Below are 23,412 nucleotides of genomic sequence, written 5' to 3' on the forward strand. Positions count from 1 at the left end.
CACCGCACAAGCACTTGTTTATTGAAATCAGAACTCGTACAGGTACAGGGCTTTGTACAAAAATCTAAGAAAGTTTGCTAGCTTGACTCAATAGTTGAAAATTGTGCGTCTGGTTTTAAATGTGACGTATCAGCAAAAGCTTGAAATCTTCACGAGAGACAGGAAGTGTTTGGCTGCCTTACCATAAGCTTTGCATTACCAGAAAACAGCCACAAAGACAGACTCACTTGTTAGCTAAGAGTCCAGCAAGCAATCAGTGTCAGAGATGGAACTTACCTAACTCAATATCAGGAAAGATGATACTACCAGACAGTGAAGAAACTGTCTGTGCTGAGATATAGTACTGTTGGTTAAGTATTCATCTCCCAGAACCAAGGATTGTGAGTGTGTAAGTGTGTGTGTGTGTGTGCATGTGTGTGTCTAAGTGTGTTTAATAGATCTTGGTACTCAATTCTCTGACTTCTTTATAAATGTTTCCTATGTTTGCTTTGAAAGCCAAAGAGAAGCAGAAAGCTTAAAACCTCATCCTGTGCACACACACGCACACACACACCCCGTGTATTGAATCAGTGTCAGTAAAAGCCAGGAGGGTTCTTGGACTGCCACCACTTGACTTACAAAACCAGGGCAAAAGGGGGGGCAGCTCATGGCAGGGATACACCTTGGTATTTCATCCTATAATGAAAACTACTTGAATTCCACCTTAGCAAGAAAAAGTGAAGGTTCTTTAAAAAAAAAACCAAAAAACAAGTATTTGTTTTGGAGAATTACCAACAGGTTTCAGTACTGAATCCCACTCTTGCTCTCCTTCACCTACCCATTATAAAACCCGATTGCTATGCAGCCACCATCACAATGTTAAAAATGAATTCAAGGTAGTTGGCTGGTGCCTTGAAACAGTACAGAAACACTGGAGCTATTTTCCTGCAAGCTGCAGACTGTACTGGCAGCCTTAGTGTAGGACAGACAGAACATGAAAGAACAAACTTTGTCCTCGTGAAACACACGCTTGGTTTGCAGGGCACAGGCTGCTGCATCTCAAGAGGATGGAGAGCTACAACGCAACACATGGGAGGCCAGAGCGCTCTTGGCAAGGCGCAAACTGTGCCCTCGGAATAAGGTACATTAGTTCATTCTTACTAATCCTCTGGCTTCTTGCCCCTGTTGCTCCAGTATTTGCTGTATGCCTCTTCGAACATGTTTTTGCAAGGAATTTTGGCCTTCAGTTTGGTGCAGATAAGGAAAGAACCCCCCATCTTCCGATGAAGAGAGTAGGTTTCTTCCGGTGGAGGAATAAGCCGATGCTTCAGCATGACTGGGATTAAACCATGGATCTTTTCAGTGGTGCTTTGGTTGCCAAAATCAAAAGGTTCTTCAGACGCAAAAGCCTCTCCCAGGATGAGGACAGCATTTAAGTGGGCATCTTCCATTTCCTGCACAAAAGAGAGGCACAAATAACATCACCAAACATCTTAAAGACCAGGGAGGAAAAGAAGAAATGCTAGTACTAACAACAGCAGTTTAGAGAAATACCTAGCTATACACACAGTGAAGACAGACCCCAGATCCTGATAGACCAACCAACAGCTGTTCATTGCAGCCTCAAGCAGCTGTCTGCTCAGCCATAAGACTGCAGCAGCATCGCTACCTGCAAGGTCTTGCTGGGGGACAAAGAGAAGAGGAAACTTGGGGACATCCTTGTGGCTCTTGCTGCCATAAGAAATGGGAGAGCAAAAGCTGAAACAATTCTTACCCTCCTCCCTCAGCCCAGCAACAGGGCTTTCACACTGCCAGCAAGAAATCCATACAAGTTAAAGACCCGCATTCTTCAAACCTTTCACTGCCCACCACTAAAAGCAGATGCTTCACCTCCGTACCTTGACTTCATAGCCAGTGAGGAATTTCATCTCAATGGACTTCTTCAGTACTCTCTCTCTGTCCAGGTCAGCAGCTGCCCTGATTACCTGAATAGGAACATCACATTCAGGAGACCTGGATGATAACTGGCATGTTTACAGACTACAGTTTCACTTTCTTGCCTCTATTCCCCTTCTTTAGGGGTCTGCACAGACCAGCTAAGAGCTAGTGGAAAAAAAAGATACAGCTTGTGGCTCTGCAAAGCTTTCTCCTGTAACTGTATACAGGCCAGAGAACATAAAAGACATCCAAAAAGCTGCACACCCAATCACTTCATCACTGCAGAAATACAGCAGAACTGTGAGAAGCTTTAGGTGAGGTCTGCTGGCCCCTGCAGCTCAACTTAGCAAATGCACAAAAAGCTGATCAAGGAGGCGTATATGACTGCAGAATTCACAAGTCTGTGTCAGGAAAAGAGAGTGAACAAAACGAGCAAATCCTGCACACCCTCATATAATAAATTCAATGAATCCCAAATGAGTGAGTGAGAATACAGCATTCCCTTCCAGACACTCACTGCTGCCTGACTCCCCTGGTAAGCAGCATTACAGTCCTCCACATTTGTAATATGGTTTAAACAGAACACGGGAAGCCAGAAGATTGCAGCAGATGTGCATAAGGCATGGGACAAAAGTAAGGGATAAAACTGGGACAGAGATTTCATCTCTATCCCTGCTTCCCTCCACAGCTGAAAGCAGATTCAAACACAAAGTGACACAGCTAAAAGAAATGAATTTTGGAAATACTCCTAAGCACCCAGTGCAGCAGCCTGAGACACACTGCAAGTTCTCACCTCGATGTAAACATCTGTGAACTTCTCATCAAACCCTCGTGTTGCACCAAAGTCCAGCAGAGCCACCTGGAAATGGACAAACCTTTTTGTATTACAGCATCAACCACTTAAGGAAAGCCTGGCATCAGAAGACACCCAACACGTTCAGGAACTCGTAAAACTTTGGGAGCAGGGAACAGTCAAGAACGGGTGAAAAGCAGCTCTTGTACAGGCAGAAGGGTGTGCTGCCTGAGCTTACCTTGTGCAGCTGTGGGTCATAGAAGAAGTTGGACCAGTTCGGGTCAGTCTGCATGTACCTGAACTCAAACAGCTCCCGCAGACACAGCACCAGAATGTTGTGACAGATCTTGGAAATCAGAGAGTAAGAACAAGTCAGCAGGGTGGAAGGCTACTCACACGTGTCATTTACAACACAAGGAACACAGCTCCACACTGGCAGGAACTTTCTGCTTCACAGTGAAAAACTCCTGAATGTGCTGAGAGGCTGCCTCTCAGGAGTGTCTTCACTGTGCAAGAATGGGTGCAGCAGCAGAGGTGAGGAACACTAGCAGGGCATTACAGCCTACCCTGTAATGGAAAGCCCTGCAGAGCATGGCCAAAGTGAAGCTGGCATCTCAAGTCTTGTTGCACAGCGCTTTGAGTTAAAGGTGCAAAAGGACCTGAAAGAGGAGAACTTCTTCCTTTAAAGCTGCTCCGCAATATACAGAGCTAGGTCCAAACCATTAAGGGAGAAGCAGCAAGCATACAGCTCGGGCCTGGCAGGCACAGGGGGCAGCAAGAACAGTAATCTTTAGGAAACACAACTGTATTACATACAGCAAAGCTCTGTGAGGATTTTTAAACTATAGCCTAAGAACTGTCAGCCTCATTCTGCCTGTCTTCAAAGGCTACACCAATCACTTCAGTTCATTGCTTAAAGGAAAAGAGCTGTACCACCGCAGGTCATAGCCTGCCAACCTGTTAGAAGTAGCCCTGATGATGTAGCAGCCCATTCAAGAGGACAGGCAGCTCAGCGATCACAGGCAACCAGCTCTGGCATAACATCAAGCCCAGCGTGGTGCCAGGATCTGCACTTTTCCTCAGTGACCTGCTGACAGCTGGCAACTCCCACCAAGGCAAAAAAAATTACCCATATCCAAATACCAGGACAGTTATTTCTGCTACTAGAGCAGCTGCTCCTCCTACAGCAGCACTCCAGTCCCTTGCTATATTCAGCACCAACTCCTGGCCGCCACCACATCCCAGCTCCTTTTTACTGCAAGGTAATCTTCCAGCAGACCTCAGCTCCAGAGGTGATACCCATCCGTTTGGGTGTGGGGGAGGCAGAGGTGCTTCTGCACTATTGCCCAAGAAAACAGCTGAAAAACAAAAGCTTTATTCCCCCAGCTGACAATTCCTCCCAGGCTTGGGGTCATCTGAGAGAAACAGAAGCTAGAAGTTGCTCAGCCTACATTCCCTTCACCACCCTTGCCGCTCACCCTCCTCAAACTGCTCCCTGTGCATGACTGCCAGTGCCTGTAAGGCTGAAACCAGCCTAGGGAGAACTCAGCATTGCTCCCAGATCCACTGCAAAGAACACTTCTGAGAGACTCCATGCAATTGCTGACTCCAGCCCTGCTGCCCTCAGGGTTTGCCCTCCCACAAACCCTCAGCCTCCCACTGAGCAGGGAGGCCCAAGCACAAATCTGTGAGCCAGGTGAAAAGAGACCAGCCAACAGTACCTCATTTCGGATCTCCTGGCTCAGCCCTACAGCTTGATCCAAGGGAAAGCCAGACACCAGCTCTGTGGTCAGGACGTGTTTGCTGCACAGCTCATCCACTACTCTTGGAACGTAAAAGAAGGGGTGGTCTTTCAGCAGCTCCCTGGGACATGGAGAAAGGAGAGGAAAAGGTCAGGAGTGCCACAAGCACACAAATCCCTCTGTAACACCTTGCACAACACACAGCCCCTGCATGCAGCCTAAGGCAGCACTGCTGCATGCTCCTAACACCCTTGGCTGCAGCTGCCAGGGGACATTTTGCTCAGTGGTTACAGTAGGGATCAAGTCACCAGGAGCCATGCCACCCAGTTACAGCTGCTGCTGACTCCTGAGGTCACATCATCTGCTGAAGCAGCAGCATTAGGACACTGAGCTCTTTAGCTCGACCTACTCCACTTCAGGGCAAGGCTACATTCACAGAAGAAACAGAGAGAGAGAGCAAGCCGTACCACCACAACAGTTCTGCAGGGGGCAAAGCCTGCCTCCAGCAGCACTCCCAGGTCCAGGCTTAGTGTAAAAGCAATCTGTACATCAGCACTGTAGTGAGAAAAGGGAGCAGCCAGTGTTGGTGGCAATAATTGCTATGAGAGGGCTGAACTGAAAATGCTCCTAGACAAAAGAAAAGCTCACCACAGCTAGAACAGCACTGCGGCCTCGCCTCAAGAGTTACTACAGTACCTTCATGCTGAAATAGAGGACACCAGCTTCCTGCTGCATCCCCTAGCTCCAACATTCAGCAACAGCTCAGCTAAATGAAAATATACCTAACTGAGAAGGGGCAATAACACTAGGGGGTCACTTGTGTCCCCAGGCCATGCAATGCACCTCCCACCCATCCCTAAAGTTAAGGCACCTCTCTGCATTTCACATGCACTCGCAGAGAAAGGTTGAAGGCACTGATGTGAACGTACTGGAATTTCTTCGCGCAGGCAGCTTCTCTTTGGTAGTCACACTCCAGGGCCAGCTCTCTGCTCAGGACTTCAATCAAGTGCTCAGGGAACAAACCTTAAAAGTCAAACAGCAGAAAACAGAGGAAACTTAGGGGGAAGGAAATAAAAAGAGCTCCTCAGATGAAGCTTGCCAGAGCTGCAGCTGAGGAACAGCCTGCTACCCAGCCAGCTCTGGGCTGAAGAACAGAAGAAGCCCCAGAGACCAACACGCATTTTCAAATTGATACAAATTCTGCATGTAATCCCAGGCTGTGGCAAAGCAGCTGCTGCACAGCAGTGTATATGCACACTGTGCTTGTACAGCCAGGCCCACCTCCCCCACCCTCCCAGCCCTTAACCCAAGCTGCTTGCTCTGACTGTTGTGCTCATGGCAGCTCTGGCGTGGTGCTGACATGGCTCTGCAGTGAGACACACCAAGGAGCAGAATCACCCCAAAACCAGCTTTGGCAAATACAGGAAAAACGAACAATCACAACACAAAAAACCCTCCAAACAGCCTGCAAATGGGAGCACTGCATAAAACCAGCCACATGACTACACGTGAGCTGCATCAGCACATGGCCAGGGCCTGAACTGCCAAATCTGGACCTTCCCAGGCTTAGAGCTATAAAACCCATCTGTGCTTTGGGCCAGACACAGCTGGAACTGCAACTTGTGCAGGGCCCTGCCCAGCCACCATAGAGGAACCATCACTTTGTCAGCACGCAGCCTGGTTTAAGGGCGTACAGATTTGTGCAGCCCTGCTGAGATTCACAGCTGCTGCACATGGGTGTTGGGGAAAAAAACAGCAGTAAATCTGCATTCACTCCTGAAAAATGGATGTACTCAAGTGCTGGGACTCTGAGATACACCCAGTCCAGTAGCTACACCTCTCCACAGCTCTGGGATGAGCAGAGAATGATGGGCAGAGAGCTACAGGAAACACGGGGAAGAACTGAGTTCTGCCAGCTGTGCCAGAAAATAACAGGAACAAAGTGTGACTGCACTGTGTCAACACTGCCACGCTTCAAGCCTAGAAAGCCATCAAAAGTGAGTATACACAGACACTGCAGACTTTGCCAGGAGCACCAGTGGGTACTTGACTAAAAAGAGTGCACAGATAAAAGCACATTACTTTGCTGCGTGCGTGCACGTATAGGCATATATGAACATGACAAAAAAAACAAACAGGTGAACTTCCCATCCCACTGAGTGAACACTGGAGCAGGCACACGCTCAACAAACATAGTGACAGCTCTGCATTGGGAAAGGGAAGCGAAATATAGATCCCCAAATCGGCCCTTCATCCACAGCCTCTACATTCTGCTTTCTGTAAGAAATCACCTCCAAGGAAGACTAACGAGTTCTAAATTCTTTCCACTGTTTTCTCTCACTCTCTGATTTTCATACAGAGGGTGGTGACACACTGGAACAGGTTGCCCAAGGAGGCTGTGGATGCCCCAACCCTGTAGGCATTCAAGGCCAGGCTGGTTGTGGCTCTGGGCAGCCTGGTCTGGTGGTTGGCAACCCTGCACATAGAAAGGAGTTGAAACTGGATGATCATTGTGGTCCTTTTCAACCCAGGCCATTCTGTGATTCTATGATTCTCTCCAGTGCATGGAGAAAAGTAAGATGCAGCTTGAAAGGTGTTAGGAGATCTCAACATGTATCAGAGGGACGAAGCTTGGTCTTTTTTACCTTCAGGCAGAATATTGCTCATGCTCAGGACAGTCATCAGGTTGTTAACATCGCTGTTGATGCTCTGGGCAACTCCAGGGTACTGCAGAACAGAATAGGAAAGGACAGTGCTGAGACTAGGTAAACTCAGGGAACCCTTACAGGGTAAGATAAAGCTGACTCCCAGCTCAATATGAACCGAGTGGGTTCATAGGGTTTGACATCCCTGGATCCAAGTTTCATTTGTATGAAAATGTGTATCTATTTAGCAGTAAACACATTTATGCAACTCCATGGCCGATATGTGGAGCACAAGCGAGAGAAGGGGCTGGTCTGTAAAGCTCACCTGAATTTTCATAGCAACTTCTTTTCCATTTTTTAAGCGTGCCAGGTGAACCTGACCAATTGAAGCAGCAGCAAAAGGGCGTTCTTCAAAGGATTCCAGTTTGTCTCTCCAGTTGGGTCCAAGGTCATTGTTCAGTGTTTTCTACAAATGAAAGGAAACCATTAGGAGACAAAAGGCAGGGATTTAAGATTTTTGTTTGAAATCATGTTCCTCTAAAGTTACTTGCACTGAGTGCCTACACTCGGCTTTCTAGATTGCCCTCCTTTCCCCCCAATGAGAAAGCAATTGCATGGAGTGGTCCAGCCAGCACTGGTTCCCCCTCACTACATGGACTGAGCAGGTCTGTGTGAGGCTGTTGTTACTGTGGCTGAAAGAGCAGCTATCCTGAGCACAAACAACACAGTCTTAGGAATAAAAGCAGCCTTTGTCTTGGGGTCACTTGTTATCATCCAGAAAATTCTCTTTCATCATGACAAGCTGATCAGAAGCAATCCAGGCATGCAAGAGGGACTCTCTTTAAAGGCAATATTGAAAATTAAACACCACAACCTGCATTAACAGCTTTTTTATTACACTGCCAGACTGCCATGCTTAGGTGCAGGCTCTGCTCAGTGTCTATCAGAAGGAAAGTAGTGCTGGCAACTGCTTGTGCATTAACCTTCTCATCTTAATTATCCAAGGGAGGGAGAGAGAAAGAAAGAGAACATACACAAAAGGAAAGCAAACAGCTTGCTTCATTCTAACTCTTCTTGAAACTGGGTTAGATTATAACCAAAAGGACAATATTGCCCGAATTTCCATCAGACTAAGACTTGTGAGTTTGCTTTTAAAATGGGATTCACACACTTCTAAACAGAGGTTTAATACCCATGAGAAAAAAAAGTGAGGCCACATTAAAACAAGACCCACATGATCATATTTGTACGTAACTTCCTTATTCTGCCTACCAGGGTACGTAACATTGATTCTGATATTGCCCCTCCTACCCAGTAAGTAGGAAGGAACAGTGATATTCCTCACCATCATCTGCTTTATTGGCATGAAGTCGGCGCTCTGACGTACGCGCTCAAAAATCCTCTGGAGGTGCGGATTGATGAAGGCATCATCTGCCAAGGGGAAAAGCAAACAGCAGTCAGCACAGGCACTGCATGCTGCACTTGTTCTTCAGCACACAAAGTAACAGACGTCTGCACTCCATCAGGTCAGGTTCTCCTGTCCCCAAGCACAACTCAGTGATGGTTATCAAGGTAATTCTAGTGCAGAAATACCATGCCCAGAAGCGAACCCTTAGGCCGAGCTCCTGAAGCACCACACCTTTGGAAGTGAGCCCAACAGAACTCCTGTGTGCACGCAGCAAGAGGAATAAACTACTCATTCCTTCTCACTCCCATCTAAAACTGCATCCTACCTGAAGTTTTCCTATGCTTATCACCTGCTGCAGCTAGCAGAACTTTCTGCACCCTCTCCCAATTAACAATGGAAACACAAAGTATGAATACACCAGAAAACACATTGAGAAACCTTTTATACTTTGGAATCAAGCATCTGTTGTCATGATGGTCACCATCCCTGCTGGGAGAAGTCACAGAGCCCACACATCCAGTAGCGGCACTGCCAAGAGCAGCGGGCAGATCTGCACAGCATGGAGGCCTTTGCTACAATGATAGGTTGCACAACCCCAAAGAGCAAAGTGCTCTGCCCCAGCCTGTCATCTGCCAGCCGTACAGCATTCAGACAGGATGCCGTGTCATGGGCATAGATTACAGAAGAAACCCTCTGGAGAGTCATCCCAATGACCCCGTGTTCACCGTGTGGTTTAATCCAATTCATTCCAAGGGGCAGCAGTTTCACTAGAAAGCTGTGCAATATGAAAACACCACTTACGCAAGGGCTGGTCTCAGAGTAACTACCGTTCAGCATCTGCTTTTGTAAACAACTCAAATGAAAAGCAGCTACATTGACAGAAAAGACAATAAAAGTGACTTGTTTTAAGCATCAGAAGGAATTCAGCAAATGTATATTTTTACCCTCATAAGAAAGCATGGGAGAAGGTGCTCAGCTGCACCTGGACAAGACAACAGTGCGCACCTACATTCAATTAGCACATAACTGTTAACAGAAGAAGCCATTTCAAACTCAGTAGGTCACAGAGAAGCCCAAGTAATGGCAGGAACTGTACTAAAACTTGTCCAAATAGCCAGTCCAAGAACAGAATATGCTGCACTGCTGAAAGTATCTTCCACCACGACTGTACCACAGTCAGTAACATTAGGAGACAACAGGCAAGTAACAGAAATCCAGAGTATTTCTGTTCCTCAGAGCTGGTCTTCCATATTCACTGACCCATATTCACTCACATGCCAGGCTAGTAGTACCTCTACAACCAGGCTCTGGCCACATGTCAGGTGCAACTTATAACAGTGTCCTAAGAATTTTAAGTTTGTTAAGATTTCAGCTGTGTGCCTGACTGAGCTCAGATCTACAATAGGGGCATTGAGAAAGCAGCAGCATGAAGTCTATACAATAGTTATTTCAGACTGGGATTAGGCTGAACTGAATCAAACATACCACCATTGCTGTTCTCACATTAGAAAGCAACACGCTTAGTGTCTGCACTCACTTTGTACTGATGCATTTCAGACAGCTCACAACATATCACAAGAAACTGACTGCCCCCACCAGGCAGCGCAGATGATGAGGGTAGATGAGAACCTATGCCCCCCACTTACCTTGGATGCTTAACATCTGTCCCAGCTTCAGCGCAGCTCCCCGGACCTTGCACAAGGTTCTCACAATTCTTTCTGCATTGGCCTCTGACAGGAATGGGCTGGAATCCATCACCGCTTTCTTTCCTGAGGGCAACGAGAGAAAGCTTATGGGTGGAAATTACCCTTAACTCAGTAACTCACTCCTCTTGAGCCCACACTCAAGAAGAGACTTGCTTTTCCTTGGAGAAAAACAAACTAGGACTAAAACCCAGTCTTCATTGCAACCCAGAGGCATGAATATATACGCATCATGCTCCAGTTTGGGCATTGCTGGCTTGAGGGCCAAGAGCAGTGAGACACAGCAGCACAGGAATCCATGGAGGCTATGAGAAGTGTCCAGGATGTTGGTGTTTGAAATGGCTGCACCAGTCAAACACAGTACATAAAGGTCTCCCAAGTCCTGTGGCATAGGCCGCTGTTTAGCCATAGCTTCAGGAGGGTAGCAAGGGTGAAACATGGCAAGGGGGACCATCAAAAACCTTGACAGCACACTGGGATTGTCGAAGAATGTGCTTATGGGAGCACAACTCGTACCAGCACCCAACCTCCTTTCCCATATCCTGTCATTCTTGCCTTAAACACATGCATTCATACATGAACACACATTGCTGTGCAGCTGAACTTAGTAAAGCATGCACTAGGCATCTGTAGAAAGCAGATGTAGCTTCCATATTTCTGAGTCTATAATTGCATTCTTCTTAATCAAATTGGAATCCACTGCCTCCTAATGCACAGGTATAACAAACTGTCCCAACACCATAACCCCAAACCAACATGGCTGCGTGCAGCATCTTGAAGAAGCAGCAGATTCTGTGATAAGGTTATGAAGGCAGTGAAACCCAAGGAGGTAGTTCTCACAGGAGCTCTCATATGGGATACCACATTCTTCTTTGACAGCTGTCAGAGGAAATCAGTTCCAAATATCTTTCCCTTTTTGTTTATTTCTTTTTAAAGAGGAAAGGGAAGGAGGAAGGAAAGAGAGCAACTCCATTTTTTGATCCCTTTGGGTGAAGCAACCCAGAACTCCCTCTCCAGTAGGACAGCTCTCCTCCAGCTCCCAGAGCAGGGACAGAAGGGGTGGGAGGGCATCCACCAACCACTTCTCTTGGTGCTGCTGCTCAGCGCCTGCTGACAGAGAGCCAAGCAGGAGGGAGGTCAGGCCTTACAGCCAGGCTGCAGAGACCAGACCTGGTATGTTGATCTTGAAGCTACTCCGTTTTCAACACCTCAGAGGAAAGGGTACGAAGGATAGAACAGCTGAAGCCAACACAGACGACAAGCAGAGCCTGAAAGGGAACAGCAGCTGCAGCGGCCCTGATGATCTCAGACAGATGGAAATTACAGTGATCACAGCAACAAGAGATCCTCTCCATCTCCAGTGAGCTCTCAGGAATGTATACAGAGAGAGCTCAGACTGGCCGGGGGACAGGAAAAAAGTACTGGAATGCTTGAAGGCGTGTACTGAGTTCTGGCTCTCAACTGTCCCATATGAAAAACTCTGGGTCCTTAGCAATGGTGAGACAAACAGTCCCTCTCATAAGCTTCAGACACACAGGAGCTAAGGAAAATACTAAGTTAAAGCCGTGCCTTCCTCTATAACACCTGCACACAAATACCCTGTTCTGGTAGTACAGCAGGATGAAAGAGTTAGTTAATGATTAAAGTCACTTCCAGAAACCAATAAACCATAACAAAGAGTTTTTATCAGAGAAGCAGCCCAACAGAGGCTCTGTTCTCACTGAAATCAAGACCAGAGGGCACTACCCGACCAACAGTCTGTCCAAAAGTCAGTGGTTAGCTGCTGCTTATTTATGTATGTTGCTAAAAGTGGGCTTAACAAGTAGCTAACATGAGAGTCAAAAGCAGTTTTATGTACATTTCAGTGAAGAAACAACACAGAAAACAGTCTTCCATGGGCAGGTGGAAGATAACAGGTATAAAGTGCAACAGAGTTCATCAAAATATGTTCTGTGTCAAGTTTCATTAAGTTCTTCCCAGCAAAAGCAAACAGCGTTTGATACTAGAAACCATTCCCTTTCCACTTCAAGATCAGAATATTTTTTTCCACTGGCACAAGCTGCCCAGAGAAGTTCTGGATGCCCCATCTCTAGAAGTGTTCAAAGCCAGGTTGGATGGGGCCCTAAATAGCCAAGCACGACATAGCTGAAACTAGATGATCTCTAAGGTCCCTTCCACCCTAAGCCAATCTATAGGTCTATGACTTGGCACATATTTATTTTCAGGACTATTTGCCATACAAACCTTGGAGCAATGGAACAGTCCAGAACATAGCCCAAGCACTTAAGACTAACAGCTCAAAGAGACTGCATTTCTTTCTGTAAGGAATCACACACATGTTCAAACCTGGGCTGAGCTCAGCCCTTTGTGCTCTGCCAGGCCCAGCACGCTGCCTATCAGGACAGCCTAGTATACAGATCATTAATAAGTTACTAATTTGACCTTGATTCCACAGCGCCTTTCTGCTAGTAATAGCAATATTTAACTGGGCAGCGCTTCATTTTTGTTCATGTTAATTTGTTCTACTCTCCCATGCCCAGCCCCTCTAACACTAAGCACTTACACACTGAATACAGCGACTGCCATTGCAGCCCCATTTTACAGGAGTGATGTTTTCAGTTGTACTGTCTGAGCAGCAGGAAAGGAAAACCAAGAGAAGACTCCTTCCAGTCACTCCTGAATGCCACTGCAAGTGTGAAATTCTCAGGCATGTCTTTGATCATATGTGTGCCCTGCTTGTTTGGTGTTCCAGGAAACTACTGTTAATATAGTGTAGCAGTGGCAAGAGAAATGACATTAACTAACTTCCAGAAAACAGGACAATATGTCATTCTCAGATAAGAGACTTAACATGACCTTATGGTGCTGGCAGCCAGAAATATCTCTCAACCTGGGCACAAGTGCCTCAAGCTGAAGTCATCAGCAGAGTGCAGAGGTACTTTTTTGTTTGCCTGTTTACAGCAAAAAAAGAAGTAAGAGGTAGAGGTACCTATGCAAGAGGTTTACAAGAGAACGCATAAGAAACAAAGCTCAGGTACTCAAGCATATTTCATAGCTCTGCAAGCTCATGTTTATGCTTTGGTGTGTGCCAAAATTAGACAATAATCTGACAAGCAGAGAAATACCAACAACTGTGCAATTCCTTCTCTGCTTCAAGCAAGACAAATCATTAACTTCCAACATGTACAAACAACCTGCCAAACATCACAAGCGCTGAAAGCAAAAGATTTCAAGTATTGTCTGGAGGATGGGTCATGTTTGCCTACATGCACGCTCAAAGCAAAGAAACTCATCCAGCCTCAAAAACCTCAGGTCATGGAGAGAAAACTCTTTGCCAAGGATCCTCCTTTGCGGGGCTGCTCTGCATCGCCTGGTTGTAAGGGAATACAAAGATGCACATTATCAGGTAGTGTCCTGGGCAGTACACAACCCTTTCCTTCCCCTCTGCCACCAGGAACGTGTCAGTCCTTCTGTGGGGCTGCTTTTGTTTTGTTTTCGTTGTTGAGGTTTTGGTGGTTTTGTTAATTTGTTTCAGGGAGTGAGGAACAGAACTGTAATTTGGTTGGTTGGTTTTTATTTCTCTAAGCCACTCCAGTACCTCCTGGAATAGAGGTTCTCCTTCCTCAGTCTCCATCTGCCCCTCACTACTAAAAAAGGGTGGGGAAGACACAAACTGGTCTTGTAGTACAATACGAATGGCCACAGAGTAAATGAGAGCTGCTGGGTACTTGTAAGTTACTTGTAAGATTTCTAACTGCAAAAGCTTATCCTTCTTATCAGTTCCTTCTCATCACTGGACATAATCTAAACATAAACATATGAGTCAAACCACACAGAGCAGCTGAAGACCACGCAGCCTGCAGTAATTCCTGCAATAATTCTAACAGCTTCACACTTTGCAGCGCGCCACCAAAACGTTTCACTGATAAGAATCAAGTGCCTTGAACCATAAGCCTAAAATAATCTGACATTTTCTAGGGAAGAACACCATGTACTTTTTATGCCATAAAGCACTCACCCACACGGTACCACTCTATAATACTGCAGCCTACCAAAGCATAAGTGTAGGAAACAGCCACCATAATGCAGCCAGGTATAACTAACCAATGTCCCAACATTCAAAATAATACAGCTTTTCAAACAGTGATGCAAGCCGTCAGTGGCTGCAGGGGAATAAAGAGAAAGGGTGAGGATGCAGAAAGAACTTACCACTACGTTCTTCAGGTCTAAGGCTCTTCTTTGCAACTTCTGCCAACGCCCCAATGCCGAGACCAACAGCTAAACCTTTAAAATAAGAGGCAGGTCAGAGTGAAAATACCACGACCGCTGAGCAAATATCTTTTGCACTTGAAATGCAGTCATCTTCAACCAGATCCAACATACAAACAGTTAATGGGAGCAGAGAGCATCAGGAGCCACACAACAATACAGTGAAGATGTATCTCATCAACTAATATTAGAGACAGAAAAGAAACAGCAAGTCACCTACAGTACTTTTCCTATTGGCCTTGGCTCCACGCACTAAGCAATGTTTTGGACTGCAATGAACTATAAATGAAGCTACCAGCAGTCACCCCAGCTGCAGCAAGCAATGTATGAAAATGCAGATAGGTAACAAAGTCCAGCAGTGCCTCACACTGATCACCGAGAAACAGGAGCTCAGCAGGGAGAGCAAAAAAAGCACTGAAGGAAAAAAAGATCCTTAATTGTTCCAGCAGTGTGTTCTTTATTCCCAGAACTCTGCTGTCCACGTAATTGTGCCTCCAGTTACTAATATGCTCATCACCCCACAATGTCTCAATGCCACAGCAGAGAGAGCAACAGTCCCCAGTGCATCTGGGAGCAATGAAAAAACATGTAAAGAAATAAACAAGGAGGAATAATTCAAGTGTGAGGGCCACAATGCCAAGAGTATGAGAATTCAGCTTTCTGAACCCCAGGAACAGTTAAATGAAAGCTGCTTTTGACCTTCTCAGCATTCTATTTTAACTTACTTGATCTTGAGCACAAAAAAAAACAACTGAAATCAAGTGAGGACTTCCAGTAGCAAAGGGAGACACACAAGTACTACCTTCCTCAGCAGTTAGATATGATAAAAGAGCAACAGAGACAGATGAAAAATGTAACTTCTTTCTGACTAAAGGCTGAGAGCCGTAATGGTAATGAAAAATCCCAAATCAAGCTCTGGAGCCAAGCCATTTGTTTGTGAGAAAGCACTTGCCTATCAGCAAGCTGAACACAAAAATGGAACCACCTTCTGCTTTAGCCGGGGCGCTTTCACAACCAGCCATCAGCCCGCTCAGCTGTGGTGCCTTTGCAGATGTAGGTGTGCAAACTCACCTCCAAAGTTGGCGAGCCGCCCGATCCTTGTGACAGGAACCTTCCGCTCCCGGGCCCGTTCACTGAGCTGCCACGGAAAGACAGGGCAAGGAGAACAAACAAACAAGTCAGTTACCGGCAAACAGAGCGTGACTCCAAAAAACACTTGAAGAGCATATCTGTGCTACAGAAAGCTCTTCTTGAATGGCAAGCCAAATATACAGTGGCAGATCTTCAAGCGAGAACACTGCAAAAATACAGCTACCAAACACATTAAGCCAAGAAATGGACAAGAGAGTGGGAAAGACAGAAAAGCTGATAGTCATGTTTAGAAAGTCCACGTTTGCTTTTAACTTAACAGCCCTTAAATTTTGAACTCGGAGAAGCGCTGAAATATCAACCAATGCTAAACTCTCTTCTACACACGCAGTTAAAAATCTTGGCAAGTCATCAGATCAATGGGACTGCAGATAATTTCCCCACAAAACAGCCAAAGCAGAAGCATACAGTACCACTGAAGCAATATCCTGAGTAAGCAAACCCACAGCAGCATCTGATAGTGGGTTTGAAGGAGGCAAGTTAGAGCAGGAGGCAAGCATCTCTACTGTGAATTCTACTGTGGGTTCTTGGTGTTGGCTCCCACAAGGACATAGATCACAACTGTTGCTTCAGGGCTCTATGCTACTCTCTAATCTACTAATGCTTAGGACAACATTCCATCCACTTCTGAGGACAACAAGATATAGCACAGGAAGCCATAGTCTTTGCTGCGTAAAGTGTAGATCCAATCCATTCATCATGGCCATAGCAAGACCATTAGCTAAAGGAGACAGAGCCCTTCAAGAAGACAGACCCTTTGGGGCAGCCTTCAAAGCATTGTAGCCTACAAACAGTCCACATCCTCTCAACACTTCAGTTAAACTGTGATAAAACACAGATCCTTCATTACTGTAACCTGCATCAACACACTGAGTCCACACAGTCCAATGAATGAAAGGAGAACTCCTGTCAACACCAAGTTTAAGCCTAACCCTACATAGGCATTTTAAACATCCTCTCACATCAGAATGTTGGATATATAAGAGGTAGATGTGAAAGGAGATCCTGTCATAGAAACCTGGGTTAAGAAGCACTGACACTTGTATCTTTTCCTCTCCATAAGGGAATTTCAGAAGGGGAAAAAATAATAGAAACATGGGAGGAGGTGACTTATGGATAATCCAGAACAGTAACAAGAACCTATAATTATAAAAAATCCACACACAAACATACACGTACCATCTGTTTGTACGGTTTCTGCTCAGTTTTGGCCTGTCTGGCTTTATCAATATCTTCAGCTGTTAATCCACCAACAGAGGAATGATCTTGGTGAAAAGCCCTGTTTTGTCCAAAGACAGCAGCAAAAGGATTTCCAGGGTCCCTAAAGCCTCCAAATAACCTTGCATCCATTTTGGGAGGGAAAGGCTTCTGACCCAGACCAGTATCTCCAGTTTCACCAACGCTTTTAAAAGGTCCATTCGTAGTGTAAGAGTAAGCAGGGCCTTCACTGCTGTGTTCATGAGTTTTGCTGGGGGCAGTAGAGAAGTCCCTCGAAGCATCCGATGGCTCTTGTGCCAAGAAGTCATAGTCCTTCCCAAAATCCTCGCCGAAATCACTTAAGTTCTCCTGTTGTTTGCCCAGCTCCTGTAAGCAGTAATAAAAACACTTTAAGTAAAGAACTTTAAGTAAATTCACAGATGTCACAGATGAAACTAGTAACAATCCTCTTACACTTCTGTCCAAGCACATATGGCACACTGCTGATGTGCTGGACAAATCCTGGCACACTACGACATCTGTATTAGTTGCTTTAGTAACTCAGAGGGCGAGGCTTATGATAGGATTTCCTCGGCTCTACACAACACAGAGATTAGCTGGAGGAAATGCCAAGCTTCATACTAGACTGTGCACATAAGAACATCTCTTACCTGCATTTTCCCCAAGGCAGAACTAAACTGCTCTTCAGCAGTGGCCTGGAGACTCCTTGCAATGGTAACTGCATCGCCCCCAAGGATCACCTGCCGCAGCTGTCCTGCTTGGGTTTCCAGGACTGCTTTACTGAGCTTTGTCAAACCTCTCATGACCATGATGGCATCTCCCGCCATGATTGAACTTCTCTGCTGAAAAAAAAATAATTAAAAAAAAAAATTTAAAAAAATAAAAATTAAAAACAACAAGGGAAGAGGTCAAGGACAATGTTTGCAACCTTGTTCACATCGTCTAAGAGCTGGTGGCATATAGCAGACAATCTAGTTTCGTTTTGGTTACCAGCCAACACAGGAATTTGTTTGCAGCTCAAATAACACTTCAGGCAGCCTGAATGACAGCTAGTTAGCTGCCACCTTACCAGGCAGAGCGAGAGCTCTTCTTAGGGCTGCCCATGAATTAGGACAGCGTTCCAGGATTTCTCACAAATAGTTAAGTTAGCAGTGACCAGAGGAAGCAACGACAGCTACATTTCAGCAACACGGCAAAGATGCTCTTAATTCTTTTCAAATATCTAGAAAGCACTAGAAGCATTAGCGTCTGACCTTTGATTATCAGAACTTGGAACACGTTCTCAGAGACTGATAGCGTGGATGAAGTGTACTGACAACTGTCACATCCCATTCCTGCCCCGGAGTCATGCCTGCTCATTTTACATAGCCCGATTTCTTCACCTTCACATCAATGAGTGAGCTTAGTCTGTCCTCCAAAGGTTGTCTGCTCAGTCTTCAGCTCACTCTGCTACTTTTAGTTGGAAGCTTAAGTGGGCTCAGAACACTCACCTTACCAGAACCCAGCACTCAGTCTGAAGGCATCACACTGCAATGATCTCTTTTTATTCCATACCCCCTTCCTGTTTGAGAAGCACTGTCCCAGATCCCTTACAGTTAATCGGTTTCTGTATCTTCAGATACAAAACAAGCCCTGTAGAGTAAGCTGCGGTAATTGGAGTGTTTAACTGGCAACTGTTAATCAATGATCAAAATCAGCAACAACTGCTGTAGCCAGGAAGTATTACACACTACAGGCTTTCAGTCATGGCTTTTAGAAGGACACTCAAGTGTTAGCAGCATATCTGGGCTACAGTTAGCTCTAAAGATAAAAATGAAGTCAACCTCGGTCCTTATTCTGTGGTCAGCCTTACAAAGCCTGTCCGTAAGCTACAGACCTATAACAACTGTTATTTCTCAACGTCTGCAGCATTTAACCAATGGTTTAATGCTTCACAATGCACTTCTTAAACTTGGAAGCCGCCTTTCAGTTAAAGAAATGTATCCTGTGGACAGGACGGTCTGTTTCTCCACATCTTCAGCATTCCTCACACACTTTGTTCTCCAGACCCTTCCCCAGTAACACAGCCCTCCTTTGGAGGCTCTCTGACAGGCAAACAGCTTCCTGACATCACATGAGACTTTGAACCCTACTGTAATGCCGGTCTCAATGCGTTGCACTCAATGTTAAACACTCTCTATGCGTTTTGCCACTTCATCATGTCCATTATTGCAATCGCTGCTATCTCCGTTGTATCTACACAAGGCCTATAATCCTGGCATCAGTGATAAAACCACACCGTGAACACCAGACTGACTGTGGTACCAGTATGAAACAAAGGATCCCACAAAACAAGATACAGGTCTCCAGCTAATCAGCACATTTGTTACGTGGCCATAAACCCTGCAGTAGCCTGTAACTGTAACAGAAGCATTCATTAAGCTTTTCTCTAACCTGTCCTTATTTCAGATTCTTCCATTTCTTTTCACCTTCTGCCATAACAGCCCTTTCACGTGATCCTTTCATTCACGGCCTTTTTCCATTCCATCACATACCTCCCTACCAATCTCCTTTATATCAGATTTCCAGGCCTCTGCTTAGACAGATTTTCGGTAGTTAGATCCCTTGGCTCGCAGCTGACCCAGTTTTTAACCACACTGGGCACAGAGAAAGCAGCATTTTAAGAGGAGGTTGCAGTCATCTCCATCATCCCTTAAACTGAGCTCAAGTCCTCCCCTGTTCCTCCTTCATTCTTCCTGCTCTCCATATCTCTATGCACTTCAGTTCCAGGAGAAATTTGTTCCAAGATCAAACCTATAACAGAACCAAGGGCTCTTATATTTGCTTCCTGCCCCATGGCTTTGACTCTCACCTCCTTAAGCTGAGATTTTCCTCTGAAAAAGCTTTTAAAACTGCTCTTGTATGAGAGAATTTGCCAGTGTAATTCAGACAAACACCTACGAAAAGCAGGCAGAACTTGCTTACTCTCTAACCACTGTAACAGCGATACGTGCACTGATAGAACTGGCTGCTTGGCAGGCAAATATACCTTACCACCAAAATTCAGAGAGCTACACAGTCATTTATGGCAAAAGACAGCCGCTTCAAAATCCAGCATCAACAATTTTCCCCATAAATGGCTCGAAACACAATGTAAGAGTGAAAAAACAATAATAACAAAATCCTTGGACACTTCAGAAGTGAGCACGGCCTGCCTTATTTTAGGCCCAGACACATCCATGCAAAGTGAACACTCCGGACCGACTGCTCCATTTCCTTCTTTCTGGATGCTGCCTGGGGTCACACACAGGCACAGCCACATGCCTGGAATGTGCAGCAGCTCTTTCTGCCACGATCATCATCTGGAAATAATTCGCTCACAATTAAGATCCTAGCAGGGCAGTTTGCTCCCTCATTAAGGCCGCTTTCCTCTGCTTCCCTCCACACATCTTGACACAACACACTAATAAATCCTGCCCCAGGCACACGTTGTTTCCCACCACACTGTAGCAGTTTCCTCTTTGATTTTAAGGCTACCGCTCGCTTGCTTTTCTACCCCAAGACTGAGCTCTGCCACCGTTCATAGGAAATAAGTACTTGCAGTGAGGGCTGACATTGGAATTATGAGGCTGTCTTTTTTCCAATCCCTATTTCACCCAATGCTGACTGCAAAGAAGCACTTGAAGTCCATCTTCCTCCAGGAACTGAAGCGGCACAAACAAAAGCAGCAGACTATTCACTAGCTGTCCACAGAGGAATGGATTGAAAGGTTCTGTTGTGCTACCACCTCATTTAATGTCACAAATCATTACATTAATCCTCACTGATCCTGTGGGGAACTGCTGTGGCCCACCTAGCAGTTTACACAGTTGGCAGGTTCTGAGGCATCATTCCTATCAGTGCCACCATGAAGTATCCCAGGAAGTACCAAAGTATCTTCCCAAGTATCTTACTGGTATATTGTTAACAGCAATATTGAAAGGATTAAATGATGCACAAGCAAAAGTTTTCCGTCAAAAACTTTTTAATTATAGCTTACTGGAAAACTAGATACACCCTGTAACTTTATTGTAAACCTATGTGCAAGATGACCTTTTTCTTATAGTCCTTTTTGTAGACAGATCCGTGTACTTTATGTCTCAAGTCACTCCCTTAAGAAGTCATGCACTCCACACACACACCTTCAGGTGGCACAGATGCATTCTCTACTCACACAGTGAACATAACCCCTCCGTTATCGTTGTGAACAGCAGGTCAAACACCACAGCCTCCCACTATTGATTCTGAAGGTGGACTTATCTATACAGATCCCGTGCCTTTCAACCTTGCCCCGGAGACCGGGGTTATGATCAAATTTAGAAACTGACAAGACAGGCTATTCATAGAGCCCGGAGCTCACATAGTTGGGGCACTGGTAATGCTTCTCCTACTGGCTGTGTCAGAACATCTCTGTAAGAAGACAGGACGCAACAAGAGGTCTGTAGGCAAAAGAGAATGCTTCGAGAAAACAAATTGAGCTCGTTTCCACCAGAAAGGAGGGGCTAATTGGGAAAGTGAAGATCAAAGGCAGTTATGGCTGCAGTGACTGTGAAATGATGGAGTTCAAGATTGCTAGAACAGTGAGGAAGATGCACAGCCTCACCTGGATCCCCAAGAAGGTGATGAAAGGTGATTTCCAAGTGCAAGAAGGGAAATTATCAGACATAGTCAGCAGGAGTTCAATAAGGGGAAGTCATGCTTGACCAGCCTGGTAAGGTTCTACAGCAAAATGCCCAACCTGATGGATAAAGGGAGAGCAGTGGATATTGTCTTCCTGGAGCTCAGGAAATTCAACAAGGAGAAGTGCACAGTATTGCATCTGGGGAAGAACAACGCCTGGGGCCATCCAGGTGGAAAGCAGCTCTGCATTAAAGAGCCTGGAGGTCCTAGTAGACACCAAGTTAAATATGAGTCAGCAACATGCACTTGCTGCTAAGAAGGCTGATGGTATCATTGGCTGCATTAGGCAAAGTCTTGCCAGCAGGGCAGAAGTGGCAATCCATTCCTCTATTCAGCATCTGTGAAGCTGCACGTGGAGTCATGGGTCCACTAAAGTACCTGGATTGTATCGGACTGAAATGAGATTCAATACTCCCAAATTCAGACAACAGAAGAGCTCTGACATTTCAGAGCACTACATTAAGCCCTTTTACAGTACATTTAGCGCATCAGAAAAGCAGGGTATATGGCTGGTTAAAAAAGAGACCTGAGTGGCAACAAAGAAGCTACATGAAGATCTAATGCAGAACACAGAAAATAACACAGGAGAAACTGTAGAGGCAGAGCAAACACAGTAACAGAACCTCATAAGCAGAATCTACTACCTGCACAACATAAAACAGCCCTGGGACCGCATCTAGTTCGGCCTCTTATGCTGAGAAGTGCATCAAACACTTCAGGTAGACAAGAACTGGGAATTTGAGATCTTTGCTTCAGCTCCACAAATCTCTGCTGACCCACAAAACACAAATGCCTGACAAACAAGGCGTGAAAAAACAGTCCCCCCGCTTGCCTGTAAAAGGACTGTTGGAAGACTGGATGCCAAAACAAGTTCTGTTCTTGCTGCATAGATTCAATACGAGCTATTATTAACCTGCTCTAAATATCACAAATGAAACAAGCAGAGTTGCATTACACAGCACAGAATTCTCCTTGACCGCAACAAAACAAGATGATGAGCACTCAGACAGTAAACACGGCAGGGAATTCTCCACATCTGACCTTTCCTTGTACTTATCACACCGCTTTATTTTGGACACAGAGATGCCTTCAAAGCACAGCCGGTGGCCCACTTGTTTTTTTCTCCTCTCGATTAAGACCGGCCGACACGCTACTGTTTATTTTAAGCATATCTTACTCAAGGTTACTCAGGTCATTGCTAACAGTAGGGAAGAAGTGTTTATAAAAGGAAGAAATAAGTCCTCGGGTGTAAGAACAAGCAGATGGACAAACACAGCAGTGCTGAACTTCTTCCATCTATGCAAAAGTGAGAGACAAAGCACTCAGGACACGAGGGAAAATGCCAGGGCCCCAATGCTGTGCTGAGGTGATGGATCTGCTTGCAGCCTTCACAGAATCACAGAATGACCCAGGTTGGAAGGGACCTCAAGGATCATGTAGTTCCAACCCCCCTGCCTGGCAGGGCCACCAAACATACACCTTTACTAGATCAGGTTGCCCAGGGCCCCGTCCAACCTGGTCTTGAACACCTCCAAGGACGGGGCATCCACAACCTCCCTGGGCAGCCTGTTCCAGGGCCTAACCACTCTGAGGCCCGCTCCTACAGCTCCTACAGCTCCTATAACTCCTGCAGCCCCCGTACCATCGCCGTCCCCCACACGGATCACCAGGTACCACGTCCCCGATACCTCCCGCTCTCCCCGCACTCACCTGCGGCCCCTCCGGCCCCGAGGCAGCTCCTCGCAGCGCCTCTCCGTGTGCCCCGCGCGGCTCTTACCGTCCCATCCGCCCCGGCCTCCGTCCTTCCCCCGTCCCCGCCCCCTTCTCGCTCCCATTGGCTTCTCGGTGCCTCGAGGCTCGTGCTGAGCCC

At 46.0% G+C, this 23,412-nt stretch overlaps 1 protein-coding gene across 2 annotated transcripts; it reads right to left on the reverse strand.

The window, feature by feature from the left end:
- On the reverse strand, positions 1-23,352 carry COQ8A (coenzyme Q8A). Of its 2 annotated transcripts, none has more exons than XM_015856973.2 (15): positions 23,253-23,352; positions 17,495-17,683; positions 16,806-17,210; positions 15,549-15,615; positions 14,418-14,492; positions 10,152-10,274; positions 8,443-8,528; positions 7,423-7,563; positions 7,098-7,179; positions 5,382-5,475; positions 4,432-4,573; positions 2,949-3,056; positions 2,711-2,776; positions 1,878-1,964; positions 1-1,433 (listed from the first exon to the last, which is right to left on the reverse strand). In XM_015856973.2, the coding sequence occupies exons 2-15, from the start codon at positions 17,669-17,671 to the stop codon at positions 1,140-1,142; spliced, it is 1,947 nt and encodes a 648-aa protein (XP_015712459.1). In that variant the 5' UTR covers positions 17,672-17,683; positions 23,253-23,352; the 3' UTR covers positions 1-1,139. The 2 variants fall into 2 exon arrangements, with proteins under 2 accessions (XP_015712459.1, XP_015712458.1); XM_015856972.2 differs by having other exon boundaries at positions 17,495-17,686.
- Positions 23,353-23,412: the final 60 nt, after the last annotated feature.

This window comes from Coturnix japonica, chromosome 3, assembly GCF_054131305.1.
Source record: "Coturnix japonica strain WE chromosome 3, WE-NBRP24, whole genome shotgun sequence".
In the NCBI taxonomy this organism is placed as follows: domain Eukaryota; kingdom Metazoa; phylum Chordata; class Aves; order Galliformes; family Phasianidae; genus Coturnix; species Coturnix japonica.